The sequence below is a fragment of the Curcuma longa genome, chromosome 11 (assembly GCF_044706935.1).
Source record: "Curcuma longa cultivar G26 ecotype Majalengka, Jawa Barat chromosome 11, ITB_CL_G26_1.1, whole genome shotgun sequence".
NCBI lineage: Eukaryota > Viridiplantae > Streptophyta > Magnoliopsida > Zingiberales > Zingiberaceae > Curcuma > Curcuma longa.
Window position 1 is genome coordinate 22,649,284 of NC_133871.1, and position 24,973 is coordinate 22,674,256.

General features: G+C 37.1%; 5 protein-coding genes across 5 annotated transcripts; 1 reads left to right on the forward strand and 4 right to left on the reverse strand.

Annotated features, from left to right (window-relative positions):
- Positions 1-1,193: 1,193 nt before the first annotated feature.
- Positions 1,194-4,173, reverse strand: LOC141842174 (putative disease resistance protein At4g27220). Its single transcript, XM_074730398.1, is given in 7 exon segments — positions 1,194-1,469; positions 1,471-1,565; positions 1,568-2,192; positions 2,194-3,447; positions 3,449-4,066; positions 4,068-4,139; positions 4,141-4,173. Coding segments are annotated over 7 exon segments (2,973 nt in total).
- Positions 4,174-8,179: 4,006 nt separating this feature from the next.
- LOC141842294 (putative disease resistance protein At4g27220) lies at positions 8,180-11,688 on the reverse strand. Its single transcript, XM_074730505.1, has 2 exons — positions 8,691-11,688; positions 8,180-8,418 (listed from the first exon to the last, which is right to left on the reverse strand). Exon 1 carries the CDS (start codon positions 11,679-11,681, stop codon positions 8,691-8,693), a length of 2,991 nt encoding a protein of 996 aa, XP_074586606.1. The 5' UTR covers positions 11,682-11,688; the 3' UTR covers positions 8,180-8,418.
- A 3,300-nt stretch (positions 11,689-14,988) lies between these two features.
- LOC141837939 (uncharacterized) lies at positions 14,989-16,046 on the reverse strand. The gene is made up of 2 exons (XM_074725305.1): positions 16,025-16,046; positions 14,989-15,889 (listed from the first exon to the last, which is right to left on the reverse strand). The coding sequence occupies exon 2, from the start codon at positions 15,874-15,876 to the stop codon at positions 15,172-15,174; it is 705 nt and encodes a 234-aa protein (XP_074581406.1). The 5' UTR covers positions 15,877-15,889; positions 16,025-16,046; the 3' UTR covers positions 14,989-15,171.
- Positions 16,047-18,354: 2,308 nt separating this feature from the next.
- On the forward strand, positions 18,355-19,319 carry LOC141841795 (uncharacterized). Its single transcript, XM_074729987.1, has one exon. It carries the CDS (start codon positions 18,497-18,499, stop codon positions 19,172-19,174), a length of 678 nt encoding a protein of 225 aa, XP_074586088.1. The 5' UTR covers positions 18,355-18,496; the 3' UTR covers positions 19,175-19,319.
- Positions 19,320-19,649: 330 nt separating this feature from the next.
- LOC141841056 (ras-related protein RABH1b-like) lies at positions 19,650-23,321 on the reverse strand. The gene is made up of 6 exons (XM_074729181.1): positions 22,996-23,321; positions 21,687-21,757; positions 21,278-21,366; positions 20,983-21,094; positions 20,196-20,286; positions 19,650-20,125 (listed from the first exon to the last, which is right to left on the reverse strand). The coding sequence occupies exons 1-6, from the start codon at positions 23,110-23,112 to the stop codon at positions 19,979-19,981; spliced, it is 627 nt and encodes a 208-aa protein (XP_074585282.1). The 5' UTR covers positions 23,113-23,321; the 3' UTR covers positions 19,650-19,978.
- Between the last annotated feature and the right edge of the window lie 1,652 nt (positions 23,322-24,973).

Genomic DNA, 24,973 nt, shown 5'->3' on the forward strand with positions numbered 1-24,973 from the left:
ATTTTTTATTTTTACTGTTGCGTGGCGGGCCATTAATAATGTCCCACCACGTGGCGAGCCGCAGAGAGTCTATCATTTGTGATGGACGGTTGAAAAAGGTCGAGCAAGAGGATTAGGCTAGGTGACTGGACGCCAACTCACATGCTTGCATAAATGCTCTTCTTCAACAGTAACAAATACTTATTTAGGTCTTAAAAATAAAATAAACAAATAAAATAACTGTTTCCTCTTTGCTATTGAAGTTCTTATCCTTCGAATTCATTAAATTTAAAAAAATAATTTATTATTCGATCGGTTCGGTTCGGTTCGGTTCGATTTTAATCGAATACTCACCCCTGATTGAAGTTCCCTATCTAGTTAATTGAAGTTCTCAATCCTTCTGAGATGAGTCATTCTACTAATCTGATTAATTTTATGATCATTTATGAAAAAATAAATCAAAAAATTACAATTGACTACGACGAAAGAAACTTCTATCCCAAATCTTCCGTCTCATACTATCGTTTGTCCTCATCTCTTTATCCCTATATAAATAATTGTACGATTAGCTTGTTTAGTTCAAAATGAGTTATTTAGCAATGCAAAGAATTCTCAAAATGTAGATTTTAGATGAAAATAAAGTCTCAAAATAAAGTCACAAAGGTTGAATAATCATCATCAAACTCAAAAAACAAGCCTAAAAAATTAAATTTGAGACAAGACATTATGGTACCAACACTTAAACACTTTACAACCTTGATAACATAATTCAACATATCGAGAAATAAACAATATTAAGAAGCATACATAGGAATATTATCAAGTCCTTTATTTGGCTATCAATCACCATTCAGTCCTGGGAAATATTTGAACACGCAGCCACAGAATCAAATAACTTCTTCATTATCAAAGGGAGAAACAAACTTCAAGCGACCTCTCCTGACTTGGTTGAGTTGAGTATCGCAAATTAAGGATCGACGACCTCTTCTTTTCTCTTCCTCTAGTCTCCACATCTAGTGTGGTTCCTACAAGCAATGTCAAATTTGTTTAAGAATTTAACTTGGAGATAAATACATATAGAATCTAGACTAGTTGCATTTGTATCAAAGAAGCTATGATCATGTGCCAAATTACTGAAAAATAGATCTTCTGAATTAGCATACGAAATCACATCAAGGATAACATTCCTTCAGGAGTAAATGAGATAGACACACCTAATGGGAAGAACTAGCGTGGGTATTGGTAGGTTGGACACCTTTGCCGCTTTGGTTGCTGTCTGTGTAGAGCTTAGTTAATGGCTTAAAGATAGATGCAAAGTGTAACTTAAATATTTCATCTTCTGGCAAAGATTCCCACCACTGCTCCTCTGCCTCAATAACTTGTAATGTTGGTGCAAGCTCGTTGGTTAGCCGTGGTGGCCTTAAGTTAGGGCATTGACGGATTTTGATCTCAACAAGGGAAGGCAATGACAGATTGATGAACCATAGCTCGTTCCAAACTGTACAATTCTGAGAGGGAAATACACCTTAATTTGGGCAGACACATTCCGTCTCTCTCTGAATATTCCTCGATTATCCAATTTAGGTCCGACAGCTAGAGACTTCCAATTCTTCTAGACAACCAAGCTGACTGATCATTTCTTCTTGGAAGACAAATCGTATCATGTTACACTTGAACAAATTTATTTTTCGCAGATTAAAGAAGCTAGGAGCAGCAACATCGTTGTAGTAAGAAAAGATACGCTCTAGTTTCGGAAGGCGTTCAAGGTGCAAGAGCTGCAAGTGTGGATAAGTATTCTCCTTTCCCACCTCAGAAATAATTATGCACCTCATCTCTTCACAATTCCACACCCAACATTCTTCAACGCACATAAGGTTGTCCAGCCCAAGTTGAGATATCGAGTGGAGTTCAGTGTTCTGATAGACACAAAGCTTGTTTGCATACTTTACAAGTCCTCCGCAAGCAGAGGCATTACCAGTGATGTCTAAACATCTTCCTCTTCTTCTTTCAGGTTCTCTTGGCCCCTCCTCCTTTTTCTTAACATATTCAGTCTCTGAACTAATAGAACCCACTCTAAGATAAAAACTCGTTAGATTTTTCAAATTACAATGTGTTTCGAGGAGAGAGGAAAGTCCATCATTCTCTAAATCAAGTGAGAGATTGTTCAAACTTTTCAAATGCTTGAGCTCCTGAATGATTTTCGGTGTGTTCTGCTGCGATCCTTTGGAAATATAAACTTTGGTTCATTTCAAGGTCTTCCAGGTGAGAGAACTGAGCAATGAGTCGAGCAGGGATTTTCTGAAGGCGATAGGTGCATGATATATTAAAATAAACCAATTGAGTTAAATGCACCATACCCTCCGGCAGCTCAATGATTCCAGATTCTCTCATATCAAGAAACCTGAGTTTCTTTAGCCATTGGACACGATCAATACTCCTTAAGCGGGCACACTCTTTGAGAATGAGAGCACTGAGGTTGACCAACACAGAAATAGATTCAGGAAGGAGCTCAATACTGGTGGCTGACAGATCAAGAACAGAAAGTAGCTTCATGTGTTGAAAGAATCCTTCTGGTATCTCATACAACCTGACATTACCTTTAACCAACAAAGTGGAGGCATTAGGGCAGTTTAAATCAACTTCAATCAATTGTATGTTATTTTCCATCAGTGAAATCTTATCCTTATCCTTCAAATCCTCTGTTTCGACAAGTTCCTCCAGCCGCATTCCAGCTTTTACCCAAAATCTTTTACCTTCTTCAGTACTATCAGAAGTAATTTTTATAGCCATGTCTCTAATGACATCATGCATCTTCACCATGTCTTTCTTTCTACTCTTTTCTAGCAGACATGAGCCGATCAGTAATATCAAAAGTCGATGAGCATCCTGATAAGCATCACTCAAGTTTTTAGCACCATCAATATACCCTTCCATTACCCAATACTCTATCAGGTCTTGGACTGCAATGTCATGGTCTTCAGGGAATAGCGCAACAAAAAGAAAACATTTTTTAAGTTGGTCATCTCTTAACATATCATAGCTGAATTTCAGTGGTACGAAAACACGATCCTCCATGTTTTCAACACCAAAGTTTGATTCTCGAAGCAACCTTAGAGCTCGCTTCCATTGGTCCAAGTGGACCTCCTTTCTCAAAGCACTTCCCACAGTTATGATTGCAAGTGGCAAACCACAACACTCTCTGCACACTGAACGAGCAACATTTTCTATTGTTGTGGGGATATTTCCACCTGCTTTCTCATAAAACAAGTCCCACGACTCTTCATCGGGCAAAACCTCCACCATAAGTTCCACATCAGTTTCCATCTCGTTACAAATCCCCCTTTGACGTGTAGTTATAGCTATTTTGCACCCCTTGTGTTCGGTAGGAGAAGGAATTCCCAGATTTTCCAAATTGATCTTGTCCCAAACATCATCTAAAATCAGCAAGAACTTTTTCTGCATTAACCTCATTATACAATAGCCTCGAGGCCCTTACTTCACTTTCCTTCTCCAGTTCCATGTATAGCTCCTTACCAATTTCATTCCGCAATTTTTGCATGTCTTTGTTCCAGTTCTTTGAAACAGTTACAAATATGACGACATCAAAACGCTTAGTTCCTTGGAGTTCATTGTTGAGATTTCTCAAGAGTCTAGTTTTGCCGACTCCCCCCATGCCCCAAACTCCAATCTTTCCGATGCTATCATCCTGTAGGAAGTCCCACAACTTCGCTAATGTACGAGAAGATGTGTTGTTTTTTATTAGTGGCGTAGGATAAGGTAGCACGGCAACTGGTGGAGGAGGAACGAACAAATTCACCGGTTTCCTCCCTTGAACATCAGAAGCAAATGTACTCGCCGTCACCATTTGTTTCCCCAGCTTGTACCGCATCACTATCTTGATGCGGAAGCATGTACTGTTTTCCAACATGCTTCTAACATTTGAACATACGTTTTCAGCCTCATCTACAGCCTTACGAGCATCGTCTAGCCAAACGACAACCTCTGCCGTGGGAGTGCATCCTCTGATTGCAGCATTTTCTACCTCCCCTAAAACATCAGCTTTAGCGGAGGCAAGTGCTTCTTTGTTTCATTTCAAGTTCCGTTAATTTTCGACGGAGATGGAAAATGTAAGCAAGATGGCGAGTCATGGGATCCCATAGAAAGATTGAGACATGCTGCCAGAACACTTGCCATTGCAGAAGCAACAAGATCAATCCACAAAAGCAGACAAAACAAAACTTGTCAAATCTCTGTGAGCTAGGCCCTTGGAGAGGTAGGCTTTACTCGCTCGCTACGCTTAAACTGCAAAAATGTCAAAACATCAGAAATGATTGTGATCATGATTTATTAAGACGAAGTAGTGTTTTCTGAAGATAATTTTAAATGGTGAGTGCCTGCCTTGTGATTTGATGCTGTATTTCACCATGAAGCTTTCTATTGACTATTTCTTTACGTAGTTCTGCACTGAATGTTCATTGATCATCTGAAATTCGGGTCAAGCTGGATTTAGAACATAATCATTGTCCATGGTCTACACTCGAAATATCTTTTGTTTGATTCATGCTTATAGATAATAGAAGTAAGTTATCATTGACAAATTGCAAAATTATTAGTATCTCAAGCATTTACGAATGTTTCATTCGATCGTCATTCACTTGTTTTTTGTTGGCTAGAGTAAATCAACTTATACATGCTGATCAGGACTGTTCGTCAGCAGAGTCGTGTTGGGGTTTTGCTCAAATCTGAATCTGACCCAACCACAAATGGTCAAATCACTACCAAGAATTATCTAACTAAGCTTCAACAGTATTACAAAAAACAAAACACTTAGCAAACCGAATTAAAAGCACAGGGACTGTTTTTAAAAGAGTAAAGGAGCATCAAACCAGTCATACTGAAAAGAGAAGAAAGGAAGAACACATCAAAACATTGAGGATACTTTATTTAGAGAGGATGTCAAACAAAATCATGAATAGCTAACATAACTAGTCAAATTTCCATAAAAATTAACATTTTAATTCATATAATAGGGAAATCGATCATGATTGCAAGAAACAGAATACTTTGTATGTAATAATCATATAATCTACTAACTTCTTTCTTATTTTTCTGGCACACAGAAAGGACTTTCACATCAGCTATATTCTAAGCTTTAGAGCGTAGAAAATTACAAGAGATGAAGGGAAAAAAGAATACAAAGGAATCAAACATACAAACTAGGGAAATAGATGAATACCAGCCTCAGGAGATTCTTCTCCGCCGACAAAGTGATCTACGAAAACTTTGGTAGAAGAAGGAAAGGATTGCCTTAATATGAGGAAGACTTGCCACTGATACACGAAGAAAGGATTAGAAAAAAGTTGCAAGGTATTATCATTATCATGCATGGTCTCTTCAAATACACTGCATTAAGGCAACTCTATGTCAGAACTTGTTCAGATATCGACAGATGGAATTGATACGTGGGAAATTGATTGTCAGCTTCTCAAATTTGAAAATAAAATTACGTTTAGAACACCGAGAATTCTCAATGTCTAACAGCGTGTCTAACAGCTATTTTGTAGATTTTATCGATTAATATAAGAGGATTTTTCACTTAGCTATATATATCAGACATTATTCTAAAATTGAAGATGATTTTTTTTCAACCTAGAACTGTAGAAGAATTTGAAAATATATATTATTATTTTTGATATTTTTATTTTTTAAATAAATTTGAAATTTTTTAATGTTTAAAGTATTTTTGATAATTTTTATCTTTTGTATTTTAGGATTTAAATTTATTAAGATTTTTTTTAGATTTTTTTGTACATTTTTTTATCTATATAAATATCTATTTAGTTAATATTTAAAAAGAAATTTTTGATTTAATAATATTTTTGATAATGTCTTTTTTATTTGTCTATCTTTTAATATTTTTTTAATCAATAGTTTTAGAAGATTGATTTCAATGTTCACAATTGATAACGGAATCAATACAACCTGCAGGATAATTACTTTTCTATCCGATGTCAATATCGTATCAGGATTGTCTGTCAACAAAGTCATGTTGGGGTTTCGCTCAAATCCGACCCAACCATAAATGATCAAATCACTACCAAGAAGTATGTATTACAAAACAACAACACACTTAGCAAACCGAATTAAAAGCACAGGGACTGTTTCAAAAGAGTAAAGGAACATCAACAGTTATACTGAAAAGACAAGAAGGAAGAACACATCAAAGCATTGAGAATACTTTATTTAGAGAGGATGTCAAACAAAATCATGAACATCTAATATAACTAGTCAAATTTCCATTAAAAAAACAGCATACTTTGTAGGTAATAATTATATAATCTACTAACTTCGTTCTTATTTTGCTGGCACATATAAAGGATTTTCACATCAGCTATATTCTAGTCTTTAGAGCGTAGAAAATTACATAAGATGAAGGGAAAAAAGAATATAAACAAATCAAACAAAGGAAATAGATGAATACCTGCCGCAGGAGATTCTTCTCAGTGGCAAAGTGATCTGAGAAAACTTGGGTAGAAGAAGGGGAGCATTGCCCTGATATAAGGAAGAGTTGACATTGTAGAAAAAAATTTGAAGGTGCTCTTATTATTATAGCCTCAATAAACATCATTAAAAGGAAGCTAAAAACCATAAAGCCACGGCAGATGGCAATATAATAATAAGCAAAATGTCATGGAAACTTGTTGATAGAAACTAGTCAACTCCTAATCTATATTATTTGAATATCTTAAAATTTTCTACTATTGCTGTTATTATAACACCACCAATAGTATAGTCACCATTATTATGATGTCGATGTCCACGACTCAGCAAGAAAGGGTCCGAAAATAGTATAATTGTTATTGGCTAGACTTTTCAAAACAAACTGATAATACATGTGTTAGCACTAAATATCTTAAAATTGCATTTATCAGTGGAAATCATAACTAGTATTGACAAATGGCAATTCCTCTAATAAGTGAATTTTGATTGGCATTACATCACACATACAGATTATAGTATATTTTATGATTTGTGTGATCAAGTTACAAAATTTACATGAAAAGAGTAGTCTACACATAGTTTCCTATAAAAAATCCTATAGGAGTCGTCAAATTAAAGTATGAATCAATTGAAATAGTGAATTATTTGAAGATTTAGATTGATATTTACTTAATAATCTCCTTGCTCTAATGGGCCGGCTGTGAGAAGAACCCTCACAAAGTATTTATCCGACATTTGATGGACAATTCCAACAAGCACAAAAATTCAAACAGTGATAATTTCTATGCATATCGAATTATATCTAGATATATGCATATCGAAGGTATAACTATACAACATGCACAGGGCGTTCTGGCCTGCGGGAGTCCTCAAGAACCTGAGGAAATGGTAGAATTGGTCGGCTGATGCACTGCGGTAGCTATCGAAATGGTGGTGGTGGATACCGATCTGCAGCACACGCGCGCAGCATCATTGTAGCTCTGTTAAGGACGGAGCAGCTTAGCGAACAAGGCCTCAGTGTAACCATGCAGCAGATAGGATTCAGGCTGGAACACGCAAGCAGGAACGCCAAGACTCTGCAGAGCGGTAGACATCTCTTCAATGTAGGCAATGTGTGATTTCCGACCCGAGGAGCGTATGCCCTTAAACAGGATGGCCGGAGTAACACACCCGGCCATGATCTGCAAAACAGTGTTTGTAAAAACAGAGAGTATACATGATGTAAGGACGGGAGGCCAGTGTGCCAATGACCTCCAACCTGAAGGCATACAATTGCAGACGTAGGGACGAAGAATATAGAGACGGCTAAGGAATACAAATTGAACGCGCAAGAAGAAGACTGTAGCAGACTCTAGTTTTCCTTGGCATAGAAGAAGGGGACGAGTGCCAGGTAGAGTCGGCACTGTAAACGAAGAAAAAAGTTGAAAGGTCTATAATTTTAAAAATATTTTGATGAACTTGTATGATCAAAATCAACAAGTAAAGGCGTAAACGAGTGGAAATTTTAAAATTAGATGAGGTTTTTTTAAGAAAAACCTTTTGTCTATCATCCTTCTTGTAAAATTTTCTAGATCCTTTAGATCAACTTGAAATTCCAGAAGTATAATGGACAATTTCAAAGTTTGATAATCATCATCAATCCAAAAGGCAAACTTAAAAATTAAATTTGAGTCGAGGCATTACATAGTACCGACGCTTAAACCATCTACGTACCGTCTTTATAATACAATTCAACACACTGAGTAATAAATAATATTAATTAAGAAGAACAAGCATATTATCAATTCGCATGTCTCGTCGTTATCTATCACAACTGAGTTCTGAGAAATTTCTGAACTTGCAGCCACAGAATCAAGTAACTTCTTCTTCATTATCAAAGGGAGAAATTTCAGATGACGACCTCTTCTCTTCCTCTAGTCTCCACATCTAGTGTGGTGCCTACGAGCAATGTCAAAATTATATGATAAAAACAAATACGTTAATGAACTTTGTTTGAGAATTTAACTCGGACCTCGGCCGAGAACATGAGTACTGGACAGCGAGGATTAGGTCCAAAAGAGTTTGCATTAGTAGCTATGCTTAACGTGCATGCATTTGTATCAAAGAACATATGATCAAGTGCCAAGTTACCAAAAAATAGACAAACTGAACAATCATACGAAACCACACTAAGGACAATATTCCTTGAGGAAGAAATGAGATAGACATACCTAGTGGGAAGAACTAGCGTGGAGGGATTGCATTACTCTTGTGGAGATAACAGTTTCTGGCTGCATGATTGTGTCAAGCGTAGTTGATGGCGTAAAGATAGATGCAAAGCGTAACTTAAATATTGCATCTTCTGGCAAAGAGTTCCACCACCGCTCCTCTGCCTCAATAACTTGTAATGTTGGTACAAGCTCGTTGGTTAGCCGTGGTGGCCTTAAGTTAGGGCATTGAGGGATTTTGATCTCAACAAGGGAAGGCAATGACAGATCGTTGAACCATAGCTGTTCCAAACTGTCCAATTTTGAGAGGGAAAAACACCTTAATTTGGGCAGACACATTCCGTCTGTCTTAAAATATCCCTTGATTATCGTTTTTAGCTTCTCACAGCGAGAGACTTCCAATTCTTCTAGACAACCAAGCTGACTGATCATTTCTTCTTGGAAGACAAATTGTATCCAGTTACACTTGAACAAATTTATTTTTCGCAGATTAAAGAAGCTAGGAGCAGCAACAACGTTGTAGTAAGAAAAGATACGCTCTAGTTTGGGAAGGTGTTCTAGGTGCAAGAGCTGCAAGTGTGGATAAGTATTCTCCTTTCCCTCCTCAGAAATAATTATATATTTTATCTCTTCACAATCCCACACCCAACATTCTTCAACGCACTTAAGGTTGTCTAGCCCAAGTTGAGATATCGAGCGGAGTTCTGTGTTCTGATAGACACAAAGCTTGTTTGCATGCTTTACAAGTCTCCCGCCAGCAGAGGATTTACCAGTGATGTCTAAACATCTTCCTCTTCTTCTTTCCGGTTCTCTTGGCCGCCCCTCCTTTTTCTCAACATATTCAGTCTCTGAACTAATAGAACCCACTCTAAGATAAAAACTCGTTAGATTTTTCAAATTACAATGTGTTTCGAGGAGAGAGGAAAGTCCATCATTCTCTAAATCAAGTGAGGCATTGTTCAAACTTTTTAAATGCTTGAGCTCCTGAATGATTTCCGGTGCGTTTTGCTGCGACACTTGGAAATATAAACTTCGGTTCATTTCAAGGTCCTCCAGGTGAGAGAACTGAGCAATGAGTCGAGCAGGGATTTTCCGAAGGCGATTGGTGCATGATATATTAAAATAAACCAATCGAGTTAAATGCACCATACCCTCCGGCAGCTCAATGATTCCAGATTCTCTCATATTAAGAAACCTGAGTTTCTTTAGCCATTGGACACGATCAATACTCCTTAAGCGGGCACACTCTTTGAGAACGAGAGCACTGAGGTTGACCAACACAGAAATAGATTCAGGAAGGAACTCAATACTGGTGGCTGACAGATCAAGAACAGAAAGTAGCTTCAAGTGTTGAAAGAATCCTTCTGGTATCTCATACAACCTGACATTACCTTTCACCAACAAAGTGGAGGCATTAGGGCAGTTTAAATCAACTTGAATCACTTGTATGCTATTTTCCATCAGTGAAATCTTATCCTTATCCTTCAAATCCTCTGTTTCGACAAGTTCCTCCAGCCGCATTCCAGCTTTCACCCAAAATCTTTTACCTTCTTCAGTACTATCAGAAGTAATTTTTATAGCCATGTCTCTAATGACATCATGCATCTTCACCATGTCTTGCTTTCTACTCTTTTCTAGCAGACATGAGCCAATCAGTAATATCAAAAGTCGACGAGCATCCTGGTAAGCATCACTCAAGTTTTTAGCACCATCAATATACCCTTCCATTACCCAATACTCTATCAGGTCTTGGTCTGCAATGTCATGGTCTTCAGGGAATAGCGCAACAAAAAGAAAACATTTTTTAAGTTGGTCAGTTCTTAACATATCATAGCTGAATTTCAGTGGTACGAAAACACGATCCTCCATGTTTTCAACACCAAAGTTTGATTCTCGAAGCAACCTTAGAGCTCGCTTCCATTGGTCCAAGTGGACCTCCTTTCTCAAAGCACTTCCCACAGTGATGATTGCAAGTGGCAAACCACAACATTCTCTGCACACTGAACGAGCAACATTTTCTATTGTTGTGGGGATATTTCCACCTGCTTTCTCATAAAACAAGTCCCACGACTCTTCATCGGGCAAAACCTCCACCATAAGTTCCACATCAGTTTCCATCTCGTTACAAATCCCCATTTGACGTGTAGTTATAGCTATTTTGCACCCCTTGTGTTCGGCAGGAGAAGGAATTCCCAGATTTTCCAAATTGATCTTGTCCCAAACATCATCTAAAATCAGCAAGAACTTTTTCTGCATTAACCTCAGATACAATAGTCTCGAGGCCCTTACTTCACTTTCCTTCTCCAGTTCCATGTATAGCTCCTTACCAATTTCATTCCGCAATTTTTGCATGTCTTTGTTCCAGTTCTTTGAAACAGTTACAAATATGACGACATCAAAACGCTTAGTTCCTTGGAGTTCATTGTTGAGATTTCTCAAGAGTCTAGTTTTGCCGACTCCCCCCATGCCCCAAACTCCAATCTTTCCGATGCTATCATCCTGTAGGAAGTCCCACAACTTCGCTAATGTACGAGAAGATGTGTTGTTTTTGATTAGTGGCGTAGGATAAGGTAGCACGGCAACTGGTGGAGCAGGAACGAACAAATTATCCGGTTTCCTCCCTTGAACATCAGAAGAAAATGTACTCGCCCTCACCATTTGTTTCCCCAGCTTGTACCGCATCACTATCTTGATGCGGAAGCATGTACTGTTTGCCAACATGCTTCTAGCATTTGAACAAATGTTTTCAGCCTCATCTACAGCCGTATCAGCATCACGTAGCCAATTGATAACCTCTGCCGTGGAAGTGCATCCTCTGATCTCAGCATTTTCTACCTCCGTTAAAACATCAGCCATAACGGAGGCAAGTGTCTCTTTGTTCCTCTCAAGTTCCGTTAATTTTCGACCCAAATAGAAAATGTAAGCAAGATGGCGAGTCATGGGATCCCATAGAAGCTTGAGACATTCTATTGATGCTGCCAGAACACTTGCCATTGTAGAAGCAACAAGATCAATCCACAAAAGCAGGCAAAACAAAACTTTGTCAAATCTCTGTGAGCTAGGCCCTTGGAGAGGTAGGCTTTACTCGCTCACTACGCTTAAACTGCAAAAATGTAAAAACATCAGAAATGATTGTGATCAATGATCATGATTTATTAAGAGGAAGTAGTGTTTTCTGAAGCATAATTTTAAATGGTGAATGCCTGCCTTGTGATTTGATGCTGTATTTCACCATGAAGCTTTCTATTGACTATTTCTTTACGTAGCTCTGCACTGAATGTTCATTGATCATCTGAAATTCGGGTCAAGCTGGATTTAGAACATAATCATTGTCCATAGTCTACACTCGAAATATCTTTTGTTTGATTCATGCTTATAGATAATAGAAGTAAGTTATCATTGACAAATTGCAAAATTATAAGCAGTATCTCAAGCATTTATGAATGTTCCATTCGATTGCCATTCACTTGTTTTTTGTTGGCTAGAGTAAATCAACTTATACATGCTGACCACAAATGATCAGGACTGTTCGTCAGCAGAGTTGTGTTGGGGTTTTGCTCAAATCTGAATCTGACCTAACCACAAATGGTCAAATCACTACCAAGAAGTATCTAACTAAGCTTCAACAGTATTATAAAAAACAAAACACTTAGCAAACCGAATTAAAAGCACAGGGACAGTTTTAAAAGTGTAAAGGAGCATCAAACCAGTCATACTGAAAAGAGAAGAAAGGAAGAACAGATCAAAACATTGAGGATACTTTACTTAGAGAGGATGCCAAACAAAATCATGAATAGCTAACATAACTAGTCAAATTTCCATAAAATAAATACTTAATTAACATTTTAATTCATATAATAAGGAAATCGATCATGATTGCAGGAAACAGAATAGTTTGTATGCAATAATCATATACTCTACTAACTTCTTTCTTATTTTTCTGGCACACACAAAGGACTTTCACATCAGCTATATTCTAATCTTCAGAACGTAGAAAATTACAAGAGATGAAGGGAAAAAAGAATACAAAGAAATTAAACATACAAACAAGGGACATAGATGAATACCAGCCGAAGGAGATTCTTCTCAGCCGGCAAAGTGATCTACGAAAACTTTGGTAGAAGAAGGGAAGGATTGCCCTAATACGAGGAAGACTTGACACTGATACACGAAGAAAGGATTAGAAAAAAAGTTGGAAGGTGTTATTATTATCATGCATGATCTCTTCAAATACACTGCATGAAGGCAACTCTATGTCAGAACTTGTTCAGATACCGACGATGGAATTGATACGTGGGAAATTGATTTTCAGCTTCTCAAATTTGAAAATAAAATTGCGTTTAGAACACCGAGAATTCTCAAAGTATAACAGCATGTCTAACAGCTATTCAGAGGATTTTACCGATTTAATATAAGAGGATTTTTCACTTATTAGCTATATCAGACACTATTCTAAATTGATGAATTTTTTTTCAATCTAGAAGGATTGATGCAGAAGAATTTGAAGATATTTATTATTATTTTTGATATTTTTTATTTTTAAATAATTTTTAAAGTGTTTTAATGTTTGAAGTATTTTTGATAATTTTTATTTTTGTATTTTAGGATTTGAATTTATTATGATATTTATTTTAGATTTTTTTTACAGTTTTTGAATCTATATAAATATCTATTTAGTTAATATTTAAAGAGAAATTTTTAATTTAATAATATTTTTAATAGTATCTTTTATATGTCTACCTTGTAGAATTTTTTTGAATCAACCGTTTTAGAAAATTGATTTCAATATTCGCAGTTGATAACGGAATCAATACAACCTGCAAAATAATTATTATTTTGTCCGATGTCAATATCGTTTTAGGATTGTCTGTCGACAAAGTCGTGTTGGGGTTTTGCACAAATCTGACCTAACCATAAATGATCAAATAACTACCAAGAAGTATGTATTACAAAACAACAACACACTTAGCAAACCGAATTAAAAGCACAGGGACTGTTTCAAAAGAGTAAAGGAACATCAAAACAGTTATACTGAAAAGACAATAAAGGAAAAACACATCAAAACATTAAGGATACTTTATTTAGAGGATGTCAAACAAAATCATGAAATAGCCAATATGATTAGTCAAATTTCCATTAAAAAAACCAGCATACTTTGTAGGTAATAATTATATAATCTACTAACTTCGTTCTTATTTTGCTGGCACATACAAAGGATTTTCACATCAGCTATATTCTAGTCTTTAGAGCGTAGAAAATTACATAAGATGAAGGGAAAAAGAAGAATACAAAAAATAACAAAAACAAAGGAAAAGATGAATACCAGCCGTAGCAAATTCTTCTCAGCTAGCAAAGTGATGCGAAAACTTGGGTTGAAGAAGGGGAGGATTGCCTTACTAAAAAGAAGAATACAAAAATAATAAAACATACAAACAAAGGGAAAGAGATGAATACCAGCTTTAGCATATTCTTCTCAGCCAGCAAAGTGATGTGGAAGAGTGGACACACACATAGATGCCGATGACTCACAAAGAAAGAGACTGAAAATAGGATAATTGTTATCGCCAAGACTTTGCAAAACAAAATGATAACTCAAGAAGAATCAAAAGTTTAATTGTTCAATTTGATGAATGAAGAAATTCCAATGAAATTAAATTTATTGATTCCATTTAATCGAACAAATTAAAAAAAATAATGAGCATTTATTCAACTACTTGCAACAACATTCATTATCATTAAAGATTGACAAGTACATCTAGCGGTTTACATATTTAGATGAAACTTCAAATGGTCATTGATTGGTACGTGGCCCAAAAATAAATCTAAAATTTTCTTAATCATTTATCTGCTATGAGATAATCATTGATCTAGATTAGTCATCAAATACATAGCAGTATATATATTTAATAATCGCCTTGCTCTAGTGGCTACGAGATCAACCCTGACAAAAGTATTTATAAAAGTTTGATGGACAATTCCAACTAGCACAAAGATTCAAACATTGCAGTCAAACAAATCAACTAACAGAATGCATTATCTAGTACTCCGCATAATATCAAGCCATAAAATCATATAAATTAGACACTAGGTAACATCATACTCGTTTGTGAAATATAAGATCCATGAACACCATGCCAAATAACAGTGCAATATGACTAACAAACGTTAGCATATATATTCTATCAATACCTCAGTTCATACCCCATGCGCCAACATAGTAGCATCTATTAAAGGCAAAACATATAACAGAATTACAAGAAAAATTCGAAATGGAGAAGAACATTTATTTCAGGGCGGCGACTACAACACCAACTTAGCTCAAAATGTTTATTTGTGGTGTTTTGTTTTTAAAGTGAGACTGATGTCCACGGGGAGTGATTTTTATCAGTCGACCGTCGTACGATGTAATCCAGGAGCTGCTGCTTGCGATTGCCGACATTAAGGTAATCAAGCATGTGTCGCTGCATAACCTGGTCGCCAAACTTCAGCACAGCATCATGGAGGGAAGCCTGGAGATCATAACAGGTAGCTGTTCCTGCCGACGACATGCAAGTGTGTACTCAGTCCAACACGCCTTGTTGAAGTCGGCATCGGGGAGTGGTGTGTAGAACTCAGCAGGCAAGAACTTCCCCTTGATCTGGGTCAAGCCAGTCTCAAGCTGGTGAAGGGCTTCACACAGCTGAAGATCAAGGTCATTAATGGCATCTTTATGATTACGACGGATATCGTCCAGCCGCTTAGTGAGGTCGTTGCACTGGACTTCAAACATGGCGATCCAGGCCATCTCCTGCTCGGTAAAGTGCTTCCTGCTCTTCCGGGCGAGCCGATCCTCCTGAGAAACCAGCGAAAGGGCGTTCTGGCCGGCGGGAGTCCTCAAGAACTCGAGGAAATGGTAGAATTGGTCGGCTGATGCACCGCGGCGGGAATTAAAATGGCGGTGATCGATACCGATATGCAGCACATTCTCTAACTTAACAGAGTCATTGTAGTTCTGTAAAGGCCGTAGCAGCTTAGCGAGCAAGGCCTCAGTGTAGCCATGCCGCAGATAGGTTTCAGGCTGGTACACGGAAGCAGGAATGCCAAAACTCTGCAGAGCGGTATACATCTCTTCAATGTAGGCAATGTCTGATTTCCGAACTAGTGAGGAGCCTGAGTCCTCCATGCAGCAACAGGGTGGCTCGTGGAACATTCCTGGCCATGATCTGCAAAACAATAATGTAAGGAATCAGGAGACCAGTGTGCCAATAACCTCCAACCTAATGTAGGCATGCAATTGCAGATAGAGAGACGTGAGGAATACAAATTGAACATACAAGAAGAAGAAAATAGATAACTACCAGCTGTAGCAGATTCTTCTTGGCAGGCAAAGAGATATGCAAAGACTGTGATTTTTCTTTGCATATATAGAAGAAGGGGATGAGTGCCCGTGAGAATTGACACTGTAACCGAAGAAAAGAAGTTGAAAGGTCTCTTAACTCCACACAGCCTTTGGAAATGTAACACAGACGGAGCTCATGTCGCAAGGAAACCATGCAACTGTTCTGTTCCCTAGATTCTCCTTTGCTTTTTAAATTTTAAGAGGCTCTGGTTTAGGGTTTGATTTTTAGTCTTTTAATTTTAAGAGATCATGTAACCATTTTAATTACAAATTTTATATAGACTTTGATCTCGGTTATGGTTCTTTTTCTCATTAAAGTTATTATATAAATTTAAATTGCCTAAATTTTACTAGTGTCCCATTGTTGTATTTCTTAGACCTTTGTATTTATTATACGATTTGTTTTAAATAACACTTACATGAACTTGAAATGCTCAAATTCACACGTGGCTTTTTGTTGTCCCCCATAAATCCTCTGGACCATATGCTTTGGGTTTTGGTCTTTGCAATAATAAATGATCTATTCAATGAATATTATTTAAGTATTCATGTAAAAACTCTGATAATTTTATAATTATACTATTTAAGATATTAGTTATAAGGTAATAAAATAGCATAAAGATTTTGTCTACATTTTTATATTTTGTTTACATGCCTGCCAGCACTAATCATCCATGAAATCGGTCGCTAAATTTATAAATTTACAGCATATTTTATAGTGAAATTTAGCGACCGAATCCATATTCGGTCGCTAAATTTCATCATTAAAATTTTTTTTATCAAAATTCCATAATTAACATACAATCATTATTAAAATTTTTACTCATACAATCTATATTTACATTCCACATTTAAATTTTATATCACACATTTATCTAAATGATAAAAAAATTAATTTTTTTATTAAAAGATAAACTTGTTCGTACAGAAATAATTTTTACAATAAAAGATCAAACAGAAAATAATAATGAATGACACATCTCCGACTAGATCTCGTGCTCGCAGTAGTTCTCTATAATAGTCTCGCCAATGCAAAGATAGAGAAGAATTGAAACTTCCACCTTACGAAATTCTGATCGCTGACTCAGCTTCCACCCTGCTCAACCATTCTGATGTTACACTGTAGCTTCCACCTTACGATATTCATTACAGGAAGGAAAAGATCTGTGAGAACATAACATGTCAGGATTTCAGTATCCTTGGAAGCAGAATACAAAATGAATATGATGAGAATACTAGATGATTGAAATTTAGGTATATGAAAAAAATACTTAAAAACAATCAATGAACTAGTTTGCCATGCTTCATGCAAGTTTCTTAATATTGAAGTGATTTAACACTTTCTTATGAGGATATCTAATCCTCATCAATCTAGTTTCTCCAACTTGAGGGCATTTTGTGTTAAGCAGAAACTTCTATGCTCTTCGAATAGTAACAGTATGAATCTAGATACACATTCTATTTTCAAGAAAAGTACTTGAATTCTGTAGATGATAATTGTAAATCATACCATTTTCTTATTGGAGAGTTATGATATACAAGTTCAACACACAAAAATAAGAAGTTTTCATTTCAAATCAAATCTTTTATTTTGATATGATCTAGATAGAATTGGAAATCTAAAATGAATCAGGACTTACAGCCAAAACTAGAAAAGGAATCACTTCCATGATGATTAAATTTGCATTTAGCATCGGAAAACCTATCAAAATTACTATTGACAAATCTTTAAATTAAGATATTCTAATAATTGAATTTGGTCGGGGCATTACATCATACGCTTGAATTTGATTCTCCTATATTTTATCATTTGTATGAAAAATAAAGCTACACAAAATTTTCTAAAATCTTTTCAACTGATTCATACTAAATGACTCTTGCTTACTCTGTGGATCTAAGAAGAACCCTCACAAAGTTCTTCTAGTGCCAAGTCGCTTCACATAAGTCTTGTTGGAGAGTTGCAGTAAAACAGTTGACCTGACTTGAGGGACGTTGACTTCAACAGCTGCGACGTTCTTTCACGGGCAAACGCATGGACGTTGGCTTTTTGGTCTCCAGCATTGCAGTGCACGTCACGTTGACAGAACCACAATCCAAGTATATATATATTTCTTAAGTCACACAACAAAAAATCTGTGCAGTTTTTTCCAAGTAGCATCGTTCTTGTCCTTGTAGAAACAAAAGTAAGGTCGTTAAATTTGACATCTTCAAGCAGTTCTATTTCCATGATCTTCCACGTAGATTGATCCGGAGGTTCATCCGTCAAACGCTGCAATTTGAAGAAGTCAATCTTGTTTGCTTGACTTGACAAAGGAAGTCATCCGCGAAGGAGTAAATATATAATGAAATGAAGAAGTTGGAGATTTGAAGTATGCACGCGGATTTCAATAATTAGCTTGTTGCTTCTCCGGAGGTTGAAGCAGAGGAGGAGATGAAGTGTAGTTGGCATCCGTGGGAGCGCGGCGTTGGCGTCTGTGCCTCCTGCCTCCGGGAGCGCCTCCTCGCCCTCACCGCCGAGGTGCAGGTCGCGCCGTCGCCGGAGTTACCGTCGTCGATGGAGTTTCCAGGTTCTGTTTCTCCTTATGCGTCCCGTGTGGCCGCAGGTCGTTCCCGGCGGTCATATTCCTCCATTTTGTCCGCCTTGTTCGGCCGCCGTGGCTCCGGTGAGGAACGCAGGTGGATTCCCGATATTCTACGTGGACGACGGAAGAAGAAGAAGAAGAAGCTCACAGAGGTGATTTCGGACGCGAAGGGGAAAGGGCGCGAAGTCGAATCGCCGGCGAGCGGCTTCGGGCGGCCGGAGGGAGACGCCTGGTACGATGTTGCGTCGGCCATGCCGTCGTGTCGGCAGACGCCGCCTCCGATGAGAGCTGCAACCGCGAAGCACCGCCACCAGAGTGTCGGCGGCGACCACTACTCCGGGTTTGGCGCGTGCTGCAGCCCGTTGGTGGCCGCCGGCGCCTCCCGGCAGTGGTCCTGGGCGGCGGAGGTTGGGGCTGCCAACGGCGTGCCTAGGTTGGCCCACCACCGGCGCCACGCGTCCACCGAAGGACCTTTGCTCCGCTCGGACCTTTCTCGGAAGTTGTCCGATTTCGTCAAGTTCAGGTGACCGGTGCACTACGAGGCCTTTCGCCGTTTTGCAGTCATTTTCTTTTATAAATAAAATGAGACTTTAGCATGCTCATTTAAGTCCTATTTTCCCGACATATTACAATTATTCTTGTATATTTTTTCTTTAAATTTCAATCAAAGAAAATAACTGAGGACGTATCTCAGTAGTATTTTCTCTTGGTATTGAGGACATCTCTGAGTGATCATCTACATAATAAACTTTACTACGATAAATGTCCTAATTTACACTTCCAAATTATCTAACATAGTTTGACATCTACGCCTATGCAAAACAATGAAAACAGATAGCTCATCTCTCTTAATAGAAACATTACTTCAAACTATTCTATGAAGTATAGAATAAACTTATTCAACAAAATAATCTTTCTAATTTCCACAATCTCTTCACACACCACAAGATAATACAACATAAAAGCTTTAAAAAAATCCACCAATGGGCTGCATCTCATCTCTTGATAAACTGTATAGTGTAAACTATAATGATTTGTGCAACAGGGAATTGAACAATAAACTCTATTCATTGCACCTCTTAAGTTAAAAATGATGCCAGTCTTCTAGTTTAAACTACTCTTGAACTAAAGCCAAGCACAACTCCCAGCAATTGCAAAATAAATGAGCCCTACAGCATGGTCCGGTATGAACATGTTGGATGTAACATTATTACACATGAAACGTTACTAGTTGATGGATATCTCCCTAAAGGAATTCCCAATTTAAGTCGGCTGATGAAGTATTGTCCGTTGATAGAAGCCAACAATTGCTGGAGCAACCCAAATAAATCTCAACAGCTACATCCTCCAGATTGTGATTGTGATTGGGATGAATTTGCATTTGTGGATCTCAAGTTTACATCAACCATGTCATCCTGTTTCGTCGAAGAAAGAGTTTCCATCCCTGGTAAAGCAGCGGCAATTTTTCGAAACAGAGCCTAAAGTTTGTAAAATAGATGTTAGAATTCACATCCAGGGAAAGGCTGGCGGAAAAATATTATAAAGTACCTTTATATTGAAACCTGCTTTTGCACTTGTTTCAATGAACATGACACCAAGTTCCTGAGCTTTACCTTCTCCTTCCTCTATTGAGACTTGCCTGTTCAAAAAAAAGTTCTCAATTATAGAAAGCAATAATTTTGGGATATATGCAATTAAGACTTTTATTGAGAATGGCTGAAGCTGCAAATTAGAAAAGACTCAGAATGGAAGGTAACATGTAATCAAGAAATAAAATATGTAGCCAGTATTTATCAAGTTAAACAAATGTCAGTAATGTTCAGCATCTTTTATCATTGATGGTGAGTAGCAGTATACATCACTCACTACAGATTTTACATAAAGGTACCTCATCATGACTATCAATCTAGTAGTTCACTTTAAAGAACTGGCCTAGAGATGGACTAATGCATTCTAAGAATTGTAATCTTTAAAAATCCATGCTTCAAGTCTAACTTGTTCAGCAATGACAATTAAAAAATATATATAAATTTAGCTCAATCCTGTTAAACAAATGTCATGAAAATTTAATGTATTGATTTGATTGTTCATCGGCCGGGGTGGGGGGATCATTCCAAGCAGAATCAGCATATCCATTCTTAAGGGATGACTTTTGCTGTTCAGCTTCTCTGTATTTTACACACTACTTTGTGTATGCCATGAGTAAATTAACCCAAGGAATTCTTCCATAATAGTTAAGGGAGATTAATTTTTATTTTTCTTTTATAAGTTGTCTTAACAATAGCCTAGAGAAAAGTTTCACCAAGTCACGTAACACAAAAGAAGGCTTAATCACCTCTTGTCAACAAGGTCAGTTTTGTTTCCAACAAGAACAATGATGACATCACTTCCCCTCTCTGTATGAACCTCTTCAATCCATTTTGAAGTATTTAAGAAGGATTGTCGGCCTACAGCACAAACCAAAAGTAGTTAATTAAATTTCTGAGAAGTTAGAACCAACAAAACAATAACCTTATAAGAAAAACAATATAAAAAACAGGGAAAGAATTAATCAAACCCTTATGAACAATTTAAAAGCATGATCAAGTTTCACAGTCAAATTTCAAGAAGAAGTTGAGCAAGTGTCATACTTGCAACATCATATACGATGACCGCAACAGAAGAGTCTCGAATATAACTTGGGATCAAGCTCCTAAATCTCTCCTGCCCAGCTGTGTCCCTGTGAATGATAAAATATGAGAATTAAGTATTTCCTAAAAAGAGTTTTAAATGCACAGAACATTTCAGAAAATTAATCATGATGAAATTTATTTGGGGAACTATCTCAAGATGCCTTACAAAAGTGTCGATCATCATTACTGATTTGTTGGGGAAATTAATCATGTTAAATTATAATTCTCATAAGGATAGAGTGTAACTATCAGAAAAAAAGTAATCACTAAGATCACAAGCAACAAAGGGCATGAGAACTGTCATTATCATTGTGCAAGGACAAAGCATAGAATTAAATAGCAGCAATGATGAAGCTATAAAACTTACCAAAGTTGCAGCCTGACTGTTCGGTCCTCGAGGTACATAGTTTTTGATAGAAAATCAATTCCAATTGTAGCCTGTCCATCATGCTAATGCTTCAGTTACATAGAAGAGAAGGAAATAATAATAAGGATAGCAAACACTAACTTGTATCCGTCTATATAAGTTAAATGAAGTATGCTAGCCTAGTCTGATGAGAAATTATGAACCTTAGTTATTTCTCATGCCATGAGAAAAATTAAGGCTAAACAAATGCTAAATTCTCCAATTGGATTACTTGGATTAAAACCCTAACATTGTTCATTGCGAGCTCCCTAAAGAAAAAAAAAACATAGCAATTTCAAAAGAAATTGTAGCATGATATGATGTTACAATTGTAAACATTTCTTAAGCTTTTAACAGATCTATCCCCTAGAACCCATTCCATATAAATTTAAGGAACCTGAAGTCCTCATATCTAACTTCTTGCTCTCATTTCTACCAATTCTCCTCTCTATAATGCCTATTTTTTGAATGAGGTTCATTGGTTATTGAAAATTTGATTTTGTATTGAAAAAAAATGTTTTGCTATCCAAAATATCTAAATTAATTTGTTGTCTAGCTCACATAAGGTATATAAATCTGGTGCTACTATTGTGTTGGTATAAACCTATTTTTAAAGCAGACTTGAATCCGTTTCTTAGCATCTTCTTTTTCTAAGGCATACTCAGAAGTTCTTGTTCCCAACAGTTATGACCTTCGATAAATTACAATTCCGTATATATTAACATGAAAATAAGTAGAACTGTTCTAGAAAAGAACTAGAAAGAACAGATGCAACAATCAATAATCTGAATCAAATTTCTACAAACATAAACCAGAATAAGTAACTTAACACGTGTTTCAGTTCTTTGCTTGACAAAATTTAAAATGCATCTTGAATTTAGTGTAGTTATCCAAAGAATAAAGAAATCGAAAATGCAGTTTACTGGATCTGAGAACACGAAATTCTCTTAACATATAAACTACAAACGATAATCAACTTACACCTGATCTTCGCTATTACAGTAAAACCCTCAAATTCTAGTCTGTAATCATCTAAACCACAACAGATCGGTAGGAACTACTCGTCTTTTAACCATCTAAACCACGACAGATTTACCCAATTCAAAGACAATCCCGTCACCGTATAATTCAACAAAACTTTATTTGGTAGATCCAGAGATCGCTGAAACCAAACAATCCCTAGTCAAGCTACCTACATCGGGTTATTGCAAAGGAAACCAAATCTTCAGGGATTTCAATAATAAAAGATCGACCAGAACCCGAGACCGACCTGATACGTATTATCGAACTTGTCGTACATGAATCGGGTGATTATGCTCGTCTTGCCTACCGACTGATCCCCCAGGAACACCAGCTTGTACTTTGCGAGTGCCGACACCGGTGCCATGTCGATCCTCCCAAGAAATCCAAACACGAAACGAGAACTAGAAGAGGCGGCCGATTGAAAGGGAAGATCGAGATCCAAATGCGAGTCGTCCTCGTTTCCGTCACTCTTCTCCCTTCCCTTGCGTTTCCCCTTCAATCGCCGCGATCTCGGAAATGGGAAGTCGGCAAAGCGCGTGGCGTGTACGAGTCCGATGCGCCGCCAGAGCAGCTTAACTTCGTGGAGACGAGGCAATTGATTGGTAGGCGTTCTGACTGCTGACGTGTCCGTACTATAAATGCAAGGGAAAACTTTCAAAATGGCCCTAAAATTAATCACATTTTAAAAATACCCCTACACTTTTAAAATTGAGGGCTTTCTGAGTTTCTATATACTTTGATTGGTTGTCCATCTTCCTCATGCTTCCTTTCATGGTGAGAGATCTCGACGACTAACACAATAAGGTCAGACTTCCTTGCTTGTCTTGCTTAGTACATCATAATTACAAGAACATCAAGTGACTTGGAACTCGATCTAATATTGCCAGTTCCAGATCCAAGAACATCAAGTGGCTATGATGTGCTTGATTTGGTTCTTGTTGTCAACTCACATTCATGAGCAACTTTAGGAGTTTCTTATTCATCATTAAGGCAGAAGAAACGATGTAGTGGTTTTCCTTACCAACCAAATGGCATTTTTGTGTCAAACGGGAAGATGGAGATGAGCACTATGAAGCACTTGCAGTTAATGAGAGATGACCAAGACTTACAGTTTCCATCCCAAGTCAGAAATGGGAGGTGTTGCAAAGTAAGTGCAGAGCTTTTCTAAGGATCAGTATGATGCACAAAAGAATAAGATACCATGAACATGGCACCATCATAATTGCACATCCTTCCAAGAAAACAAACACAGTGGTTGGATCAGTTAAAGTTCCTCAATTTGTCATCAAATCAATTAAAGATCACTTGGCCTAACTCGAATGAAGACAGTGAGTTTGGCATCCTTACCTACGACTTGATTAAAAGAGAGCTCTGATCACCTCAAGATATAATAACAAAGAAAGGTGTGTTAATCAGCAACCTAACTTCAATAATGGAAAAAAAATTACTTTTTTTTTCTTGATTGCTATAGTTTGTTTGATGTGTTTCAGTTTCAAATGATGACATGTATAGCACTCCAATTATAAGGAAAATAACGTGCATAGGAATGCACAAATCCACCACCTCATTGACATCTTTTTTTTTTTTTTGAAGGTATTTTTCAGCGATCCATATTTTTGCACATGTTAAGCTTTGTTTGGCCTTCTTGTATGTACTTCATATATAAATGATATCTTTTTAGGCCGTTTGCTACACAGAACATTATTCATGTGAGATGCCTATGCATTTGATCTTAGTTATGAAGTTTACTGTTCTTTGTCAAGCCAAGTGAAAACGCAACTTAATGGAGAAGTGATTCATTGGGAAAGCACCATTTTTCTCACTTGAACTATTTGACTATTGTGAAACTTATGGAATGAATGATCTGCAGAAAAAAGAAGGCCAATCAGACCTCGAAAACCTAATAGCTTATGGGAGTGATTGCACAGAAATGGGTGGCCATGTGAAAGGTTTGGTTTAATTTCAACAGGACAGTCGAAGCTGACATTTGAATGGTTAAAGAGTAGGAAGTAGGTCATCCACTGCACACTCATCTAGACTATTTCAAAGATTGAAGACATAAGAATTTATTGTGGCCTGGAAATGCGCCTAGAAACATGGAATTATTCAGTCCAATAATATTCATGTGCTTTGGCATACATAAATGAATCTTTTCAGGACTCCAGAAAAATAAATCTAGTGGAGGAAGATGGAAAATAACAGTTCATTGTAACTCCATCTTAGAT

Coding starts and splice junctions, on each gene's coding strand:
- LOC141842294 (XM_074730505.1), bottom strand. CDS start 11,681: ATGGCAAGTGTTCTGGCAGCATCAATAGAATGTCTCAAGCTTCTATGG.
- LOC141837939 (XM_074725305.1), bottom strand. CDS start 15,876: ATGTTCCACGAGCCACCCTGTTGCTGCATGGAGGACTCAGGCTCCTCA.
- LOC141841795 (XM_074729987.1), top strand. CDS start 18,497: ATGAAGTGTAGTTGGCATCCGTGGGAGCGCGGCGTTGGCGTCTGTGCC.
- LOC141841056 (XM_074729181.1), bottom strand. CDS start 23,112: ATGGCACCGGTGTCGGCACTCGCAAAGTACAAGCTGGTGTTCCTGGGG. Junction 21,095..21,277: donor CATCGTATATGATGTTGCAA/GTATGACACTTG, acceptor TTTGTGCTGTAG/GCCGACAATCCTTCTTAAAT. Junction 20,126..20,195: donor AAGCAGGTTTCAATATAAAG/GTACTTTATAAT, acceptor TACAAACTTTAG/GCTCTGTTTCGAAAAATTGC.